This window comes from Thalassophryne amazonica, chromosome 8, assembly GCF_902500255.1.
Source record: "Thalassophryne amazonica chromosome 8, fThaAma1.1, whole genome shotgun sequence".
NCBI classification, from domain to species: domain Eukaryota; kingdom Metazoa; phylum Chordata; class Actinopteri; order Batrachoidiformes; family Batrachoididae; genus Thalassophryne; species Thalassophryne amazonica.
The window spans coordinates 9,866,684-9,883,871 of NC_047110.1; the positions used below are offsets into that span (position 1 = coordinate 9,866,684).

General features: G+C 44.4%; 1 protein-coding gene across 1 annotated transcript in view; it reads right to left on the reverse strand.

The window, feature by feature from the left end:
• cftr (CF transmembrane conductance regulator) overlaps positions 1-17,188 on the reverse strand; it is a 361,955-nt gene that overhangs the window by 204,378 nt on the left and 140,389 nt on the right. Inside the window, 1 exon segment of the mRNA XM_034175733.1 lies at positions 9,284-9,376. Within this exon segment, the coding sequence (XP_034031624.1) occupies positions 9,284-9,376 (93 nt within the window).

Consider the following 17,188-nt stretch of genomic DNA (forward strand, 5'->3'; position numbering starts at 1 on the left):
GTGTGTGTGTCTCTTGTCTGTGTGTCTGTCTCTTGTCTGTGTGTTTGTGTGTGTGAGTGTGTGTCTCTTGTCTGTGTCTCTTGTCTGTGTGTGTGTCTCGTGTCTGTGTGTGTGTCTCTTGTCTGTGTGTGTGTTTGTCTTGTCTGTGTGTGTGTGTCTCTTGTCTGTGTGTGTGTCTCTTGTCTGTGTGTGTGTGTGTGTGTTTTGTCTGTGTTTGACTGTGTGTGTGTGTGTCTTGTCTGTGTGTGTCTCTTGTCTGTGTGTGTGTGTCTCTTGTCTTTGTGTGTGTGTGTCTCTTGTCTGTGTGTGTGTGTGTGGGTCTCTTGTCTGTGTGTGTATGTCTTGTCTGTGTGTCTCTTGTCTGTGTGTATGTCTCTCTTTCTGTGTGTCTCTTGTCTGTGTGTGTATGTCTTGTCTGTGTGTGTGTCTCTTGTCTGTGTGTGTGTCTCTTGTCTGTGTGCGCATGTCTTGTCTGTGTGTGTCTCTTGTCTGTGTGTGTCTCTTGTCTGTGTGTGTATGTCTTATCTGTGTGTGTATGTCTTGTCTGTGTGTGTCTCTTGTCTGTCTGTGTATGTCTTGTCTGTGTGTGTATGTCTTGTCTGTGTGCGTATGTCTTGTCTGTGTGTGTATGTCTTGTCTGTGTGTGTATGTCTTGTCTGTGTGCGTATGTCTTGTCTGTGTGCGTATGTCTTGTCTGTGTGTGTATGTCTTGTCTGTGTGTGTATATGAGATTTTTGTGGATCACAATCATGTTTTTTTTTTTTTTTGCTCATTTTCAAAATTTTCTTAGATTGGTCACTATGATCTACAACACTACTATTACTAAAGATGACACACTGTGCTTTTATAGCTGGTAGCCACGATGGCCACATCCCGCCCACGGCTTTGACTTTGTGTGACATGATGAGGTGTCAAGCCCATGGTGACTCGTATGTCTGTCCAGGAATGTAAAGACTGACTCCAGCAAGCATGGTAGAGCGCTTAAAGCACAAGACACACAGACGTCCTGCTCATCCACTTGCAGCTAGAAGGGAATGTTTCCATGATACTGGGTAAAGGTTCCTTCTGCTGAGAGAGTGGGGTTGGTCGAGTGCAACAGCTCTCCCACTTCCACACAGACGTCCCCTAACTACCTGCAGTGCTGGAGTGACATGGGCATAGCAAAAGCTACGAGTGGAAGTAACCCCTGGAGGTTATATGTATGTAGGTGGTCTGTGGACCAGCGGTCTTCTTTCTTTGAACGGGGCAGAACAAACTGAGCAACCTCAGCTCATTCAGGTCTTCTCAGCTGATCGGGAGATGCAAAATGGGCAGGTTAGGAGTCCAGGAGAATCAGGGCTGGAACCACTGCCATACTGTAGGTCACTGGTTACTGTCCCAAGTTTCAGAGTAAAACAGGAAACACCAGGAGTCTAAAGACTTGAACATTTGCTGTCTTGCAAAGACAATGGCATCACCAAACTGTTCTGTCCAGTTACCTCATGAACTCTTCCCAGATGGCTCTCAACCTCAAAGGCTGATGCTCAAGAGACATGAATGTCACTGTCAAAAGACATGTTAGACTAAGTATAAGTACAGCACTTTCACAGCATACAGAGCCACATCTGATGGCCAAGTCCAGGACGTTATAGCCTGGATCTGAATCTTTATCCAGGACAATCTCAAAATCAGATGCTCCAGTTCCTCACTCAGACACCGTAGTCGCTGGTTTCCACAATCCTGCCGCAAGAGGATTCCAGGATCTCTTTCTTATTACTAAGCCCACACATTTATGAATTTGGGCTTAGTAATAATTATGTACAATAAAAATATCATGCAGAGTGGTGGGTTCAGTATCATGTCGTCCTTAATTTATGACATTATACTTCAAAGAGCACATGCGCTGCAATGGTCTGGCAGCAGCAGCCTCCTCTGGGGAAGGACCTGACTGATGTCCCATCCACTGGGGTTTTTTTTCCCATCCACTGTATTTGGTTCTTGCTATGTACTCCTGGGTGCTGTTCTACTGTGATCACCCACGGTCCAAAAAAAGTGCAAAAACGGGATGAAACAGCTTAATCCAGCTGGTCCTCTAACTGGCTGGCTTATAAAGTACAGACCTGGCATCCTGCCCAAAAATGAAAAACAGGAACTGCTCTCTTGGCTACACATGATCAAAAACTGCAACAAACGCTGCTTCAGCTTCAAATGTGTAGAGCACAATCAAACAAATTCAAGCTGTGGTCACTACAAATACTCCATTTAAAGAAGTTCAACCTGATTGAAGCCGTTAAGACTACAATTACCCATAAGCCAACACGTACTATCAACGATTTTGAAAATTGGGATGAAATTTTTGAACAGTTCAAAAATTGGACTTTGATGGTGCCCTTGATAGGCGTAACCCAACATGTAACCCTTTTTTTTTTTCAAAATATCATGTTCCAGGAAGAGAATGTGGGAATGAGGTGGTGAACACAGTTCCGACTGCCAGGGTGAGTGACAGTGTTTCCACCAGTGGCAGCGTTTTGTCACAGTTTTATGTAAACAGGCTCTTTTTCTCACTGCTCTGGGTAGTCACCTGTGGGACAAATGTTACAGCTAGCGTCACGGATAAACTTATCTGACAGGACTGAGGTAAAAAACGACGAAAATCAAATAGTACACTGAAGAAATCCCATCGTGTTTCTGTCCACCCCGCTGGGGTCTTTGTGTCTCACCATCTGTGCGTGTGCTCTCACATGACTGCCATCTGTGTTTTCCCATCTATCAAACGGCTGCTCTCAGATTTCGTCCCGGGGCGTGTTTATTTGGTTCAGGCTGATTTTTGAATATTGCTGTGCGTTTGTCACAGCCACTCCGCTACTTTGCTCCCTGTCTCTCAGCTGCTCACAGGCTGTTCAGGACGGATTCAGATCCGCATTAGGATTTGATACTCTTCCTGACGGAACTCCGGTTCCACATGGTGAAGCCCACACAGCCCCTGGTATTTCCGAGTGGTCTCCTGGCCAAGTACCAATCAGGACCTACTTCTGAGATCTGACAGGGATCACCTGCAGACTGAATGGTTGCATTGGTCTCTGAACTCTCCACGCAGAGTCCTCCTGTCCTCTGGACAGCTCTTCTTCCAGCACACTCACATCCTCCATCATCTACCTACGACATCCACCGGTCGACTCCACCTCAACCTCCAGATATGGATTTTCGTACCTGGAAACAGACTGGTTTTGTGTCCAGTGCCCCAGGGTCAGCTGGAGTGGGCGGGGCATTCAGGTGACAGGTGCAACCCTGGTGTAGATCGCTTGTGTACACTGCGTTGTTTGTGTAGTAATTTACTTATTTATTTTTGTTCTGACCTTATGGTTGAACGCTAACAACATGATGTTCCATACTCGTTCAGGTTGTTTGGTGACATCATGGAGCCCTCAATATGTCCCACATATAGTCACAAACGTCTTTCCCCACAACCATTATTCTATGAACGCTTCTACATTACTGTCACAGTGGCTTAAAAACTGAAAATCAAAGTGAAACTATACTTGGACACTGTTGGAGGAAAAGACGCAAGACAGGAGGCGCACGCAACAACCCGAGGAAATAAGGGCTCAGTGACCGACAGAAACTTTCACTGCTTCCAACAATCCTGCTTTCAAATGTTCACCCCATCCATAGAACTTTACTCTTCATCCTATGAGCTCCAGAGATCATCAGCAGGTAGCATTTGATTTTTTCTGACAACGCTGTGCTGTTGTCCCTTCTTGACTGTCCACAGTCAGTCCTCATACTAACGCTCTCACTCACTTCATCAGATGATTCCCTACATTTAAATGTTTCTACAACCAACAAACTGATTTCAGACCGAACACATCATTAATGGGGTCATTCATGGTGACAGTGTTGGAATTAATCCGGTCATATTCTGGGAAGGGTTTTTGACGTCCAGCCATGGTGGGACTTGACCAGAGATGCTGTTGTAAAATGAAGTCAGCAAACAAAACATGTCCTTCACAAACTGGATGCCTTCTGTCATTCTTTGAGCTTTTAATCTTTTTTTTCTGACTTTCTCTTTTATCTGCTGGTTTCCCAGTTTGACGTGGAAAGATAGAAACAGTTTGAACAGTACAGTTAAGATCTGTTCACTGATTACTGCAGTAAAACAAACACATCTGTCTGCTCTCTGCAACCAATAAATTATGTTCTCGCAGGTGCCAGCATCTGGGCGTCGGTACGCTTCACCTGTGTGGGAAACAAACCTTCATCTGATGTCCTTCACTGCCTCAACAAGTCACATGTTAAAAAAACTTGCATTGGTAGATTTTATGTGACCTTTTTGACATTTCTGAACTGGTTTTAATGCACTAGTTTTATACTGAATTGAACTTAATCGACTGTTGTTATATTCAGGGCTGGATCCAGAGTGAAAATCTGACAGATGAAAATCTGACAGCCCAATGATAAAATAAAAATCGTACGCATCTTGTTATTCAATAATCTTCATTCTTTTATTTGTGTTCAACATACACTGTCACACTTCTTTTAATATATTTATTATACTTCATGGACCATAGTGAACACTTATTTGTATAAATATGATGCCCTAAAAAACAACACTATAACAAAAATTGACTGTAAACAGAATCAAATTTATTGTCAAAATCTTTCAATTATACCTGAATCTATATATGATTTTTTTTCAATTGATAAAATCAATAAAAATATGACTATTCTTAATAATAATATATTGAGATACAGACAGTTCACAGAATACATTTTCCATTTATACCAATCAAAATTAGAAACAGTCCAGCAGATAACAACAACATCATGTCCATGACTAAATATACTAAAACAAATACATCACAATTGTACACATATCACATATCACAGTTGTGATATGTGATATGTGTACAATTGTGATTTATCGGTCCAACTGTATCGATCCAATTGTGTATGCATCAGTCCAAACCAGTCTGGATCTGGGCCTGACATTGTTTGGCGCATCACAGACGAGGGGAAGCAGCTGGGTTGAGTACTATCTCGAGCTGTACGCAACCCAGATCATTGTCACAGTCACAGCCCTCAATGGAAGAGGTAGACACGCCACTAACCAAGGAAGAGCTTGGAAAAGCCATTGACTGCCTCCGCTAGTGGGAAGGTCCCATGGAGTGACGGCATCCCTTCAGAAGTCTTAAAGAGTGGGAAACCTGCACTGCTAAAACACCTGCACAATCTTTTCTGCCTCTGCTGGGAACAGGGACACATTCCCCAGGATGTGCAAGATGCAAGCATCATCATCTTGTATAAGAACAAAAGAGAAAGAAGCGACTGCAATAATTATCGAGGCACTGTTGGGAAGGCCTTCACCTGTGTCTACAGACACGCAAAGGCTTTGCGTGTTTACCAAAAGTCCCAGTGTGGTTTTCGCACTGGGACTTCTGATCTTTTGAAGATGCCAGCTGCAGGAGAAGTGTCAAGAGCAGCAAATCCCACTCTACATCACCTTCATCGACTTGATCAGTCTGAGTCTGAGTTCAGGCACCTGCAGAAGATCGGCTCTCTCCCAAAACTCGTCGTAGTGGTCTCTTTGTTCCATGAAAACATGCACAGTACAGTTTGCTTCAATGCCGCAACATCAGAGCCCTTCCCAGTTAGCAGTGGGGGAAAACCGGGCTGTGTCCTTGCGCCGACGCTCTTCAGAATCTTCTTCTCCATGCTTCTCCAGGAAGGACTGCAGTGAGGAAGTGTAAATTCACACCAGGGAGCGGAGTGACCGTGCAAGCCCTTTAACAATGCCCGACTTTGCAGCCTTGACATCACACTCTGAAGATGATCTGCAGCAGCTTGTTAGTTGCCTCTCTCACACCTGCAATGAGTTCAGACTGACCATCAGTCTGAAGATGACAAATGTCATGGCACAGGGCACAGTTGCTTCCCCTAGCATTGACATTGATGGGTACACCCTGGATGTCATGGATTACTTCACATACCTTGGGTCAACTGTCTCAGGATAGCAGTATCCTTAACAATAGCAGGATTGCTAAGGCAGCAGCAGTTATGGCAAGACTAAGCCACAAAGTCTGAACCAACTCCAGCCTCAATGACAAGACAAAACTGTGCATCTACCAAACCTGCATGCTCAGCACACTCGGTAGTGAGGCATGGACCGCAAACGTCGGACATGAGAAAAAGCTCAACAGCTCAACAGCAGCTCAACCACCTTGAGGTGCCTTAGATGAATTCTGCACATTGGAAGGCAGGATATGGTGCCCAACACAGAAGTCTTGGAACGCACCAACATGAGCATCATGTTCATCATTCTTGGTGAAAGGTGCGTTCGTTGGATTGGCCATGTCAGGAGACTGGATCCGGCCCGCATTCCTAAAGTTCTACTCTAGTGAGCTGGCAGAGGGCACTCGTTTGGCTGGTTGACTACGTCTGCGCTTCAAGGATGTCTCCAAGAAGGATATGAGCCCCAAGCCTTCTGCATATGCCTTTTGCAAGAAGGCTTGGGACTCCGGCGAGGGCGGTCGCATCTCCTCCTCTCTCTTCTCCTTCTGTGTTTTTCCTCTACCTCTGCCCCAACCTTCAAAAGTCCCAACTTCACCAGACTGTGTATTCTTCGAACTATATTTGGAATAACCATGGAATTGATGAGCTGGTCCCTCAATGCTATTGCTACCATTTTTTAAACAAGGAATCAGGGCTGAGGGACCCTGCGTGCTCTGATAGAACCTATCCTGTGGGGCTATGTTCTCGATGCCTGGGAGAAGTGGCGCGCTTGGCACCACCCTCCGTGGAAGACGTTGAGAATTTATTCTTATTTGCATTTATGGTAGGTCTTTTGCTGCTTGGATTATGCGCTGCCCTGACCTACCGGAGATGGCAAGACGGCTGCTACCAAAGCCACAATCCCACATCTGTCTGTCATGATTAAAGAAGTGGGCAAGGTGGTACAATCTCAGACTGTGTTCACTTTTGAAATTAAACGCAAGTTAGAAACCATCTCAGAGCAACTGTCTGCCCTGCAAAGGAATTGATGTTGGAGACTAGTGCATATTCACAATTGGATCTGGACGGTTAAAGAGAGGCCGTATTGGAATTCTGTGTCTCTCTGCCTAACCCAAACGCGGCAGCCTTATCAGCTACCGAAGGTCAAAATGCCCCGCTGTTTTCCTCCAGAAGGATTTCAACGGCCTTGGTGAAGCATTTCACTCCCTCTTAATCTGCCCCCCTACAGACTGATATGAACTCATCTGCCCTCCCCTACAGCCACTCCAGACTCTACGCACACATGGGCAGAGACTGATATGAACTCATCTGCACACATGTTGTTGATTCCCTGTTCCACCTCCAGCTTCAGCGCGCCTTTGAGCCGTATGCCATCGGCGTAGCTGAGGTTTGGGGCAGTGGAATATACCCGCAGCTGGTGGCTGGTTTGGAAGTCGGAGGGGTGGCGCCGTTTTGTGCCGTCTGCCATTACCGCTGTTCCACTCCTCCCGGTTGACTTCTGGGGTATAGTCGTGGTTGGTGACGTACTTCCAGTTTCCACTGCGCCGAGGGGGTGGGGTTGGGGTTGTTTTGTTTGTATGTTTTTTTTTTCTTTTGTTTTTCCCCCCAGTTTCCACCCTCAGGGTGTGACTGTGGTGTCCTCTGGGGGGGAAAGGGCTGTGGGTCCATCTAGACATAGACGGCCGGGGCTGGGTCTGTTAGTCATGAGGGGGGGCGTCTCCTGGGGTTTGATGGAACCGTCCTCTGGGAGGTGCTGGGAGTCCCCGTGGGTGACTTTGGATCCCAGAGGGACCTCGGCTGTGGTTGTGTTGTTGAGTTATTAGGACCTCACCCTGATCACCTGAGGCTGGTCATGTGCAGCTCGTCAGGACTCACAGCTGTGGTGCATCTTTATGGATTTGGGGCATGGTTGCATTTAAGTCTGGAGTATACAGTGTGTATTTGCCAGAGACTCGACCTTGTGACCAGACGGGTGAGATCGACGTCTAGAGAACCATCTCATCATCATGGATGCAGAGACCGTACCAGGTTTGATGCCATGGTCTGTGAAAGAGGAGGGGGTGAGGTCTCACGCTCGTCAGCACACTTCCTGAGGTACTTTAGGTTTTGTGACTAACATGAGTACAGTCAGTAGATGTGGTGTCCCTCACACCTTTTTATATTGAGCTGTTATGTTAGTCGTTTAATCAGCTTCCACTGCAGTGGAGAATTGAACTGGGTGTTCCATGCCTGCAGGGTGGGAAGCTGATTTGTGATTAAGCCAGGAAGTGTTTGCTGTTTATGTACACCTTTGAGTGGTCTCTCTGTGTGTGGAGTGGTGGACTCACATGATGGTTTCTTCTTTCACAGACTCGGTTGGTCGCGGCCACCTGGGGGGTGTCGGCGGGGTCCTTGGGTCCGAACTGTTCTGGCTCCGGACCGTTTGTGCTGCTGGGAGCGCACCGTTGTTCCACCTCGCCAGACCGCGCACTTATTTGTTATTAAGCACTCACTGTTATGTCATTAAATTCTGTTATCTTTTGAACCGTGCTCTGCTTATTTTATGCTGGGTCCTTCAAACGCTGGTCGGTTCTCCGCCCGCGTCCGACACTCAGCTCAAAATAAATCTGTTCAGCTGTCTTTTTTTCCTTTGAGTTATGCATTTGGCTCCAGTTTTTGCATTGATTGTGATATTTTGATGCACAAACACAGAGGGCTCCAAACTCCAATCACACACTTCAACCTTTACAGAAAAAACTGTCAGAGTGCAACAGCACAGCGCACCAGCGGTGTGGAAAAAGCATTTTCAGTTTGAGTCAGTGAACCAATCAAAAGAGCTGCAGGAAAAGCATTTGTTTCTTCGTTGTGATCAAACAAAATGACATCTATGTTCCCAGTGTGACTGAGTGAAAAGAAATATTCAGGGTAACAACGCTCTTGATAACACTTTTTCAATAAAGTTTTTAAAGCATTTTGTTGTGCACTTTCAAAACAAATTGTTTTGACAGTGCACAACAAACAACTCCAGAACATTTTGGAGCTGAAACCCGACACTTTTTGGATGTGCACCAATTCATCATTCTGACGCCGTTCTGCATGATTCTGGCTGTGTGACGGGGGTATATGAGTTCTAAACCGCATGCCACTGTATGAATTTTGTTGGTTTTAGTTGGCCCCTGTTGGGTCAGAGAGCTATAACATCTCTGAGTACTGTCCTGGTTCTGAAAATAATCCCAAACCTTACATAAATTATAAGTAACATCATTGTGACACAATGGAGAGCAGAGCTCATCCTGACACACAAACACAAACAAACCTCATCCCAGGATGCAGAAACGTTGACCAGCTCCAGGTCTGTGGTGGTCAGGTTGTACTCCAGCACTCTGTATTCTTCCTTCATTAAGAAATCCTTAAGAAAACAAAAACAGACACAACAGTCACATTTATTACAGTCTCTGAAATATCATCTGTGGTGGACTAAACACTGCTGTGGTAACCTCTTCTTCTTTCAGCTGCTCCAGCATCTCCACAGCAGTTCATTTGTTTCCATCTCACCCTGTACTCTGTATCTTCCTCTGTCACATCAACCACCATCCATGTCAGCACATCCATAAACCTCCTCTTTCTCCTCAGCATCCTTCTCCCTATATACCCATTCCTAATCCTGTCCATCCTCACCATTCCCAAAGAAAGTAGCAGCATCTTCAGCTCTGCCTCTTGTTTTTTGTTTGTGCCACCATCTCAAAGTCATACAACATCACTGGTCTCACTACTGTCTTGTAAACTTTGCCCTTCACTCACAGATATACGGCCACAAGTCATTCCTGCCACCTTTCTCCACCTTTCTCCTGTCTGCACTCTCTTCTTCCATCCATCCATCCATCCATCCATTTTCTTCCGCTTTATCCGGAGTCGGGTCGCGGGGGCAGCAGCTCAAGCAAAGCCGCCCAGACCTCCCGATCCACACACACCTCCTCCAGCTCCTCCGGGGGAACCCCAAGACGTTCCCAAGCCAGCCGAGAGATGTAGTCCCTCCAGCGTGTCCTGGGTCTTCCTCAGTGCCTCCTCCCAGTGGGACGTGTACGTAACACCTCTCCAGCGAGGCGTCCAGGGGGCATCCGGAAAAGATGCCCGAGCCACCTCAACTGACTCCTTTCGACGTAGAGGAGCAGTGGCTCGACTCCGAGCTCGAGCTCCGAGCTGCACTCTCTTCTTCACCTCTCTAATCACACTCTCCATTACTTTGAACTGTTGACCCCAAATATTTAAACTCATCTACTTTCACCACTTCTACTCTTTGTAACCACACTATTCCACTGGGTTCCCCTCGTTCACACACGTCGTCCGACTTCCATTCCACTGCTCTTCAGAGCATATCTCTCCAAGCTAGACTCAATCTGCTCTCTATTCTTACAACAGATTCCATGGCATCTGCAAACGTCACAGTCCATGGAGACTACTGTCTGATGACACTATTTATATGCAATGCATATGTTTACATATACTATGGCTGATAATTTTAAACTTAATTTTCTGATAATTTTAATCTTAATGTTTTTTTTTTATCAAACAATATACCATAGTAAGAAAATCGACAAACAAATGGAGGAAGTAGAGGGAGTGAACTGACGTAGCCAAGTTGGTGGATTTGGAGGGATGGTCGTGATGTGACAATGTGAGAATAACTTTTGTGGAGGGTTTGTTAATAAAAGGTTTGGCGTTCCCACCATCAACTGCGTTAAATATTGAAAGAGTGCACCGGGCACTCGCCTGTAATCCCCCGGCCAAAGCTGTGCTGCAGGTTGAGAGCTGTGATCAAAGCTGTGCTTCAAAACTTGACCACTCAAGGTTAGGTTTTGAGGCTCTATGAAGGAGGAGGGCATTAAACAAGCACAGCAGAAAAAAGGTTTTGATTTTCAAGGACAGCGGAGCCACCTAGACCACGACTACATACCGGAGTTCCTGAGGAAACAGAGAGTGTACACAGAAGCACTGAAAGGAAATAACATCAGATTTCAGACACCTTTCCCAGCAAGACCGAGACTGTTCTACAATGACGGTTACGGTGATCTACAACTCGGGTGAAGAGACAACGGCAGACATGACAAAGAGGGGGATACCAGTGACGGTGCTGAAAAAACTGACATCGCTTTTGGAACAGATTAACCGGCTGACATGGCGTTCCAATAGGAGACTTGGAAACGACGGAAACCAGGTTGGGCTTCAAGCAGCGGCTCCGGGCTTTCCGTCATTAGGATGATGGATAAGTACTTTTGCTACGCAATGAATGGGATAAATTGTGTGACATAACTAACCATGGAAGACAATGAGGATGTGTGACTAATTACGTTATCATTTTTTTTGCCAGTGAGCTAATATTAAGGGTGTACAGAGGATAGATACTGCATTGAACACCTACTACTGGACATTACAGACCTGGGCCTGCGAACCAACTTAAAGTCCTCTCAAAGAGCTCTGAACCTGGCCTAAATTTGGAGGAGTACTAGCCTGAGAAAGATCCAAGAGAGCAACTCTGAGCAAGGAGGGGACAGAAATGTTTATCTTTGTGAGGAGGCGGGGTTGACCCCGTTGATAGGTATGATGCAGTCCTCTAATACCTGTGATTGGTTGTTACAGAATGGGGAGGATAAATAAAAAAACAAATGTGCTCCACACTCCTAATCATGAATGGACAGTAAAATCAACCAATCATAAAACCTGAACCGCATTAAGACGTGCAATCGTGAGGATAACTTAATGTCATGATGATGAAACTCAGCAAAATTAAATTAACTGAAAATATTTGAAAGTACCAGGACATGTGTATGCGTGTGTGAGTATTTAGTAAGTTCATGGTAAGTACATAATATAATTGTAAATATGTTAAAAATACATGCATGCATGAAAACACTTATTTCCATTGTCCAATTAAAAATCAAATGACAAAATACAAGTAATAATAAAATAAATGATCAATAATGATAATACTGATAATAATAAATATATAATGCAATGCTAAAATACCCTCGGCCATATGAGCATTATGTTATGTACAGACGGTTGCCCAGTTCCGGATCACCTTTTTTAATGTCCCGCTATACGGAGCCATAATGCAACTGAATGTCCTTTATTGGGTATTGTTGTATTGGGTATTTGGATGTTATTTAGCTGAAAAAGTCTGGGTGGAGTAGCGCTTCTACTTAAAGTGTGAAGCCACATTGTGTGTGGCGCAAACATTTGCCAGAAACGGATCCTTTTGCCAGTTCCGGATCACGACACTCTGAGTCACTTTGGGGGCATTCCTGGCATCTGGCTGGAGCCCTTCTAATGCAGAATGATACACACTGTGCCCGAGAATGTGTTTTGAACACAAAATGATAGAAATAATACTTATTAAATGAGAATTTACTTCGTTTCGAAAAGCGCCGTTATACGTTTTTACGAGCAAAAAATGAAGTGTGGAGTTGAGATTTCTCCCGAATTAAAAAGTAAAAGCCCCCACATTCATGTCCATTCGTGATGTTGAGATGATCCCCAAAGTCCACAAGGCTCACAACTACAGACATGAGGCTGCTGCTTCAAGTGATCCGGAACTGGCAAATTTTTGCGTCGAAGATAAATGTGCGCAGCAATTAAACAGCAAGACATAACACACTGACATTTTCTACCCAAGTTAAGTAAGTATTTTCCCACTCTAGAACCAAAAACACCGAACGTTTTAGAGATCGTTACTTTAAAACTTGCAGGAATGAGTGAGTCAGAAAAAGCGCGCACACCGCAGACACCGGGATGTTTTGATTCCTCTGCTGGTCACAAGGACGGCTGGATCTGGTCGAGCTTGTGGTCGTTTGTAGACAAAACATCAATCTTTCCATTGGTACCAAGTATTAGCTTATTCGTGCTGATTCCGAGAAACGGCGGCACAAAAACTACAGCAGTGATCCAGAACTGGCAATGATCCAGAACTGGGCAAGTGACTGTATAATTTGCAGTTGTTTAATTAATTGTTAACATTCTACTGTCTTACATACAATTTGTACATGTTCAATAAAGCCCCTGTATCAATGAATCAATCAAAAACAATATTTATGTTTTAAGAGAGGAAGCTGTGCAAATCAAGGAATATTTGTAGATCACCTTCTGTGCATTGGCAGATATTGATGAGACCAAGTAACACCATAGAAAGTTAGCTTTGGGTTAGTGGAAGTTAGCGTGCACACTAACACGAAATGGCTTGGAAATAAGTTCAGAGGTGTTATTAGTTTCCAAAAACAGTGTTTTCAGTTTTAGAAGTGTTTTATTTCTTACTAGCTTTTACATAATATATGACAAAGAGAATGTATTTACACACAAACAAAAATGGAGTTTTGGAACTAGCTACCAGCCTGTGATGTCACCATACTAACATCCGTGAAATGTCTTGTAAATAGGTTCAGAGGTGTTATTAGGTCCCAAAAGCAGAGTTTTCAGTTTTAGAAGTGTTTATTTCTTTCCAGCTACAGAATATATGAGATATGTATATAAACGCACAAAACAAAGTGATTTTGGAGAGACCAGTTACTGATGTCACAGTGCAGCTCTACTCTGAATGGCTGTCATGCCAACCACACAAACATGAAACTGAAAATATTGAAACAGAATGTGACTTTTTAACCTCTTACAATAGGTCAAGGTTAGCCATCTTTGAACTTGCTCAACGTCTATGTCCCAAGAATATCCCCTGTAAATCTGAAGACTTTGACAGTAATAGGACTGGACTTATGCTGAGCACAGACAGATGGACAGACGCAAAGCCTTCGCAATACCATATGGCCATATTTGATGGCCTTGGGTAATAATTAAACTTTCTCTGCTTCCTCTCTGTCTTTTCCACATCTTCTCTGCTTAAGACACTCAGGCTCCTTAAAAGTAGAGGTGTGTGGATCGATTCTAATATCGATAATATCGATATCAACGCTGGTATTGATACTGAACGTGTAAAAAGATCGATACTCAAGCTTTTATTCTCTCCCGCAGGCACTGACTGCTGCGCATGCAGATTCATCAAAGTCTACTCTCTGTCTGCAAGAGCAGCACTGCGCTGTGTCACACAACACAGAGCAGCGCACCCTTGTATTGTGGTTTGTCAGCCCTCTACTTCAGGAGATTTAGTTTTAAGTTGTGTTGAGTGATTTTTTTTAAACAAAAATGTTGATTGTGATACTAAAGTATTTTGTTGTCACGTTCAATGTTTGGCGAAATTCTGTCCTAGGCCTTTTCGATCCTTTGGATCTATGAAGCTTAAATATGAAAAAGTATCGGTATCGATATCGGCGATACTGGGCCTGTATTTACTTGGTATTGGATCAATACCAAAATTCATGGTGTCGCCCACCTCTACTTAAAAGTCCTCCTCCCTACTCTTACCAGTTTGACACCTTAGGAGCTCTCTTATGGCCCTGTCACACGACCTACGATGATTCCTGAACAAAGGGAAAAAAGTAAAAAAAAAAATCACAATCCATTAAGAAAAGGTGGAGGAACGAGTTTTATCACTGTATAGCCTGCGAATCAAGAGCGCCAAAGGGACTAAAGAGGAAAAAAAATTACACCGAAGCTAACGCGTTAAACAAAATGCACCTGGAGTCTGTGTGTCTGCATCTCTGCTTTCCAGGACTCGGTGGTGGGACGGAGCTCATAGCGCCCAAGTCCTGGAGAAACTGCAAACAGAAGCTCGTGATCTGACCTACTGCTCTGGTTCCTTGTCCAGAACACAAGAGGGATCATCTCCTCATCGTCAGAATCCTCACTGTCTAACGACGCGCCGTGCGCTCCGTCTTGATCCAATTAAAAAAAAAACTCTGGTGTGCCGTGGTCACTGCTGTATCACTGTATTACGTTACTAAGCCAATATATATTGATTTACAACAGAAAACTATCAAAAGGGGAATACATTTAAGTGTAAAGATGATGGAATATATAATCAAGAGCAGTAAATTGATCAGTCCGTTTGAACGGGCATTGACTCCCCGTGTGCGGTTATTTCTACCAGCTGCAGTTGATCCAAAACGTGAATTCTGCCTTCCAGAACAGCTCTTTATATAATCATCTGAATCATCTACCTGTTGCCACATGTACAGAAGGGCTGGATTGTCATTCCTACAACTCATATTATTATATTTAATAAAAAATAATAAGCGCACACAGGAGGCAATGGCTGCTGCTGCTGCCACTGCTGCTGCCACTGCTGCTGCCGCTGCGTTCAAGTACTGTCCGAAATTACATAACTTTTTTGTTGTTTCAAATGGAGCGTGGTTTTAATTTTAATTTTGGTAAAATAATGAATTGTATCCAGACAAAAGATTAATTCTGGCGTATACAAGGTGCCTGAGCCCAGTGAAGCTGACCCCCCACCCAGATAAAAAAAAAAAAAAAAAAAAATCCATGCAGGCTGAGTTTGCACTGTAATTTCCAACAGTACATGAATGGAGCAGCAGCACCCACAAAATGGCTTCTGCGCTGTGTGAAAACATTCAGCTGGTCGAACGAAGTTAAATTAAACTCTAACGTTACAAAACTAAGCAAATGATAAAAAACCGTCAAGAATGACAGCAAAACGAAATATGGACGAATTGAGGTTTTCAATGGCATTCGTTCAAATTTTTCAACAGTTTAAAAATCCTGACAAAGCGCCAGCTGCAGGAACGAAGCTGCACCAAGGTTAAACAATGCCAAGAAAAGTCAGCAAAAGTCCAGATTTCTTCTTTCATTGGGGCTTCATTGCCCTTCGTTAAGTGTCGTGTGACTGGTCCATTAGACCTAAGGTGCTTTGCGGACAACTTTCATCTTCCGAAGGGAAAATTCTAAGGAATGTCTAAGAATTTGAGGAATTCTAAAATTTTTCCTAGAATAACACCATAAGGAGCTATTTTCAGCCTAAGTCTGCTTCATGGATAAGAGCCCTGAACATTAGTTAAAGGCTGAAAAGGGCTCTCCCAACACCAGACGCAAGAGATTTTGCCTTGACATTCAAGTTCCAACTGAGTCATAAGGCCATTAGAAAGGCCTTAACGCTGGAGGTGCAAATCTGACTACCAAGCCAGATGGAAAGAAATTCAATAGAAGGTGTCCGGGAAGTTCCAATTCAGGCACGGTTATGGGATAAAATCAGCCCAGTCTCACGTTTGTTGTTTTTTTTTTTCGTGCTCCCGTGACGAAATGAGTCAAATTTTCGTGACGGGTTTTTTTTTAACTCACTATTACTAACCCTACTCCTACTCCCAACACTAACCTTAACCATAACCTAATCTTACTCTTTCCCCCCACCCTAACCATAACCACCCCCGCCCCCCGCTTCACTTTTAATTTCGTGCAGGCATCACGGAATGAATTAGAATAATGAATTTGTGCTGCTGTGACAAAAATGAGGCACTTTTTGTCACAATATCACCAACCAATAGATTAATGTGTATTTCATGCTGCTGAATCACGACTTGCTGTGAGACCAGGTTGGATAAAATACTAATTAAAAACTGGAAATCTGTAACAAAGTACTATTACTACACTTAACGAAGTACTCACTCACTCATCTTCAACTGTTTATCTGGAACCAGGTTGTGTGTCAACAGCTCTTCCAGGGAACCTCAAACTTCCCTTTCCCGGGCCACACTGACCACCTCTGACTGGGGGATCCCATGGCATTCCCAGGCCAGTGTGGAGATATAATCTCTCCACCTTGTCCTGGGTCTTCCCCGGGGTCCCCTCCCTGGACGTGCCTGGAACACCTCCCTAGGGAGGCGCCCAGGGGGCATCCTTACCAAATGCCCAAACCACCTCAGCTGGCTCCTCTCAACACGAAGGAGCAGCAGCTGTACCCTGAGCTTCACCCTGTCTCTAAAGGAGACACCAGCCACCCTCCTGAGGAAAAGTTTCCAATTCACCTAACCTGCATGTCTTTAAATGTGGGAGGAAACCGGAGCACCCAGAGGAAACCTACACAAACACGGTGAGAACATGCAAACTCCACACAGAAAGGTCACAGGTGGGAATCAATCCAAGACCTGCTTGTTGTGAGGTAACAGTGCTAACCATTAATCCACTGTGCCGCCCATGACTGGATGAGTATGACTGGCACAGGATGAGTATGACTAGAAAAGGGAGAGAGCTGGCTGATATGATGGAATGGAGAAAGGCAGACATGTTGTGTGTGCAAGAGACCAAGTGTAAGGGACGTAAGACCAGA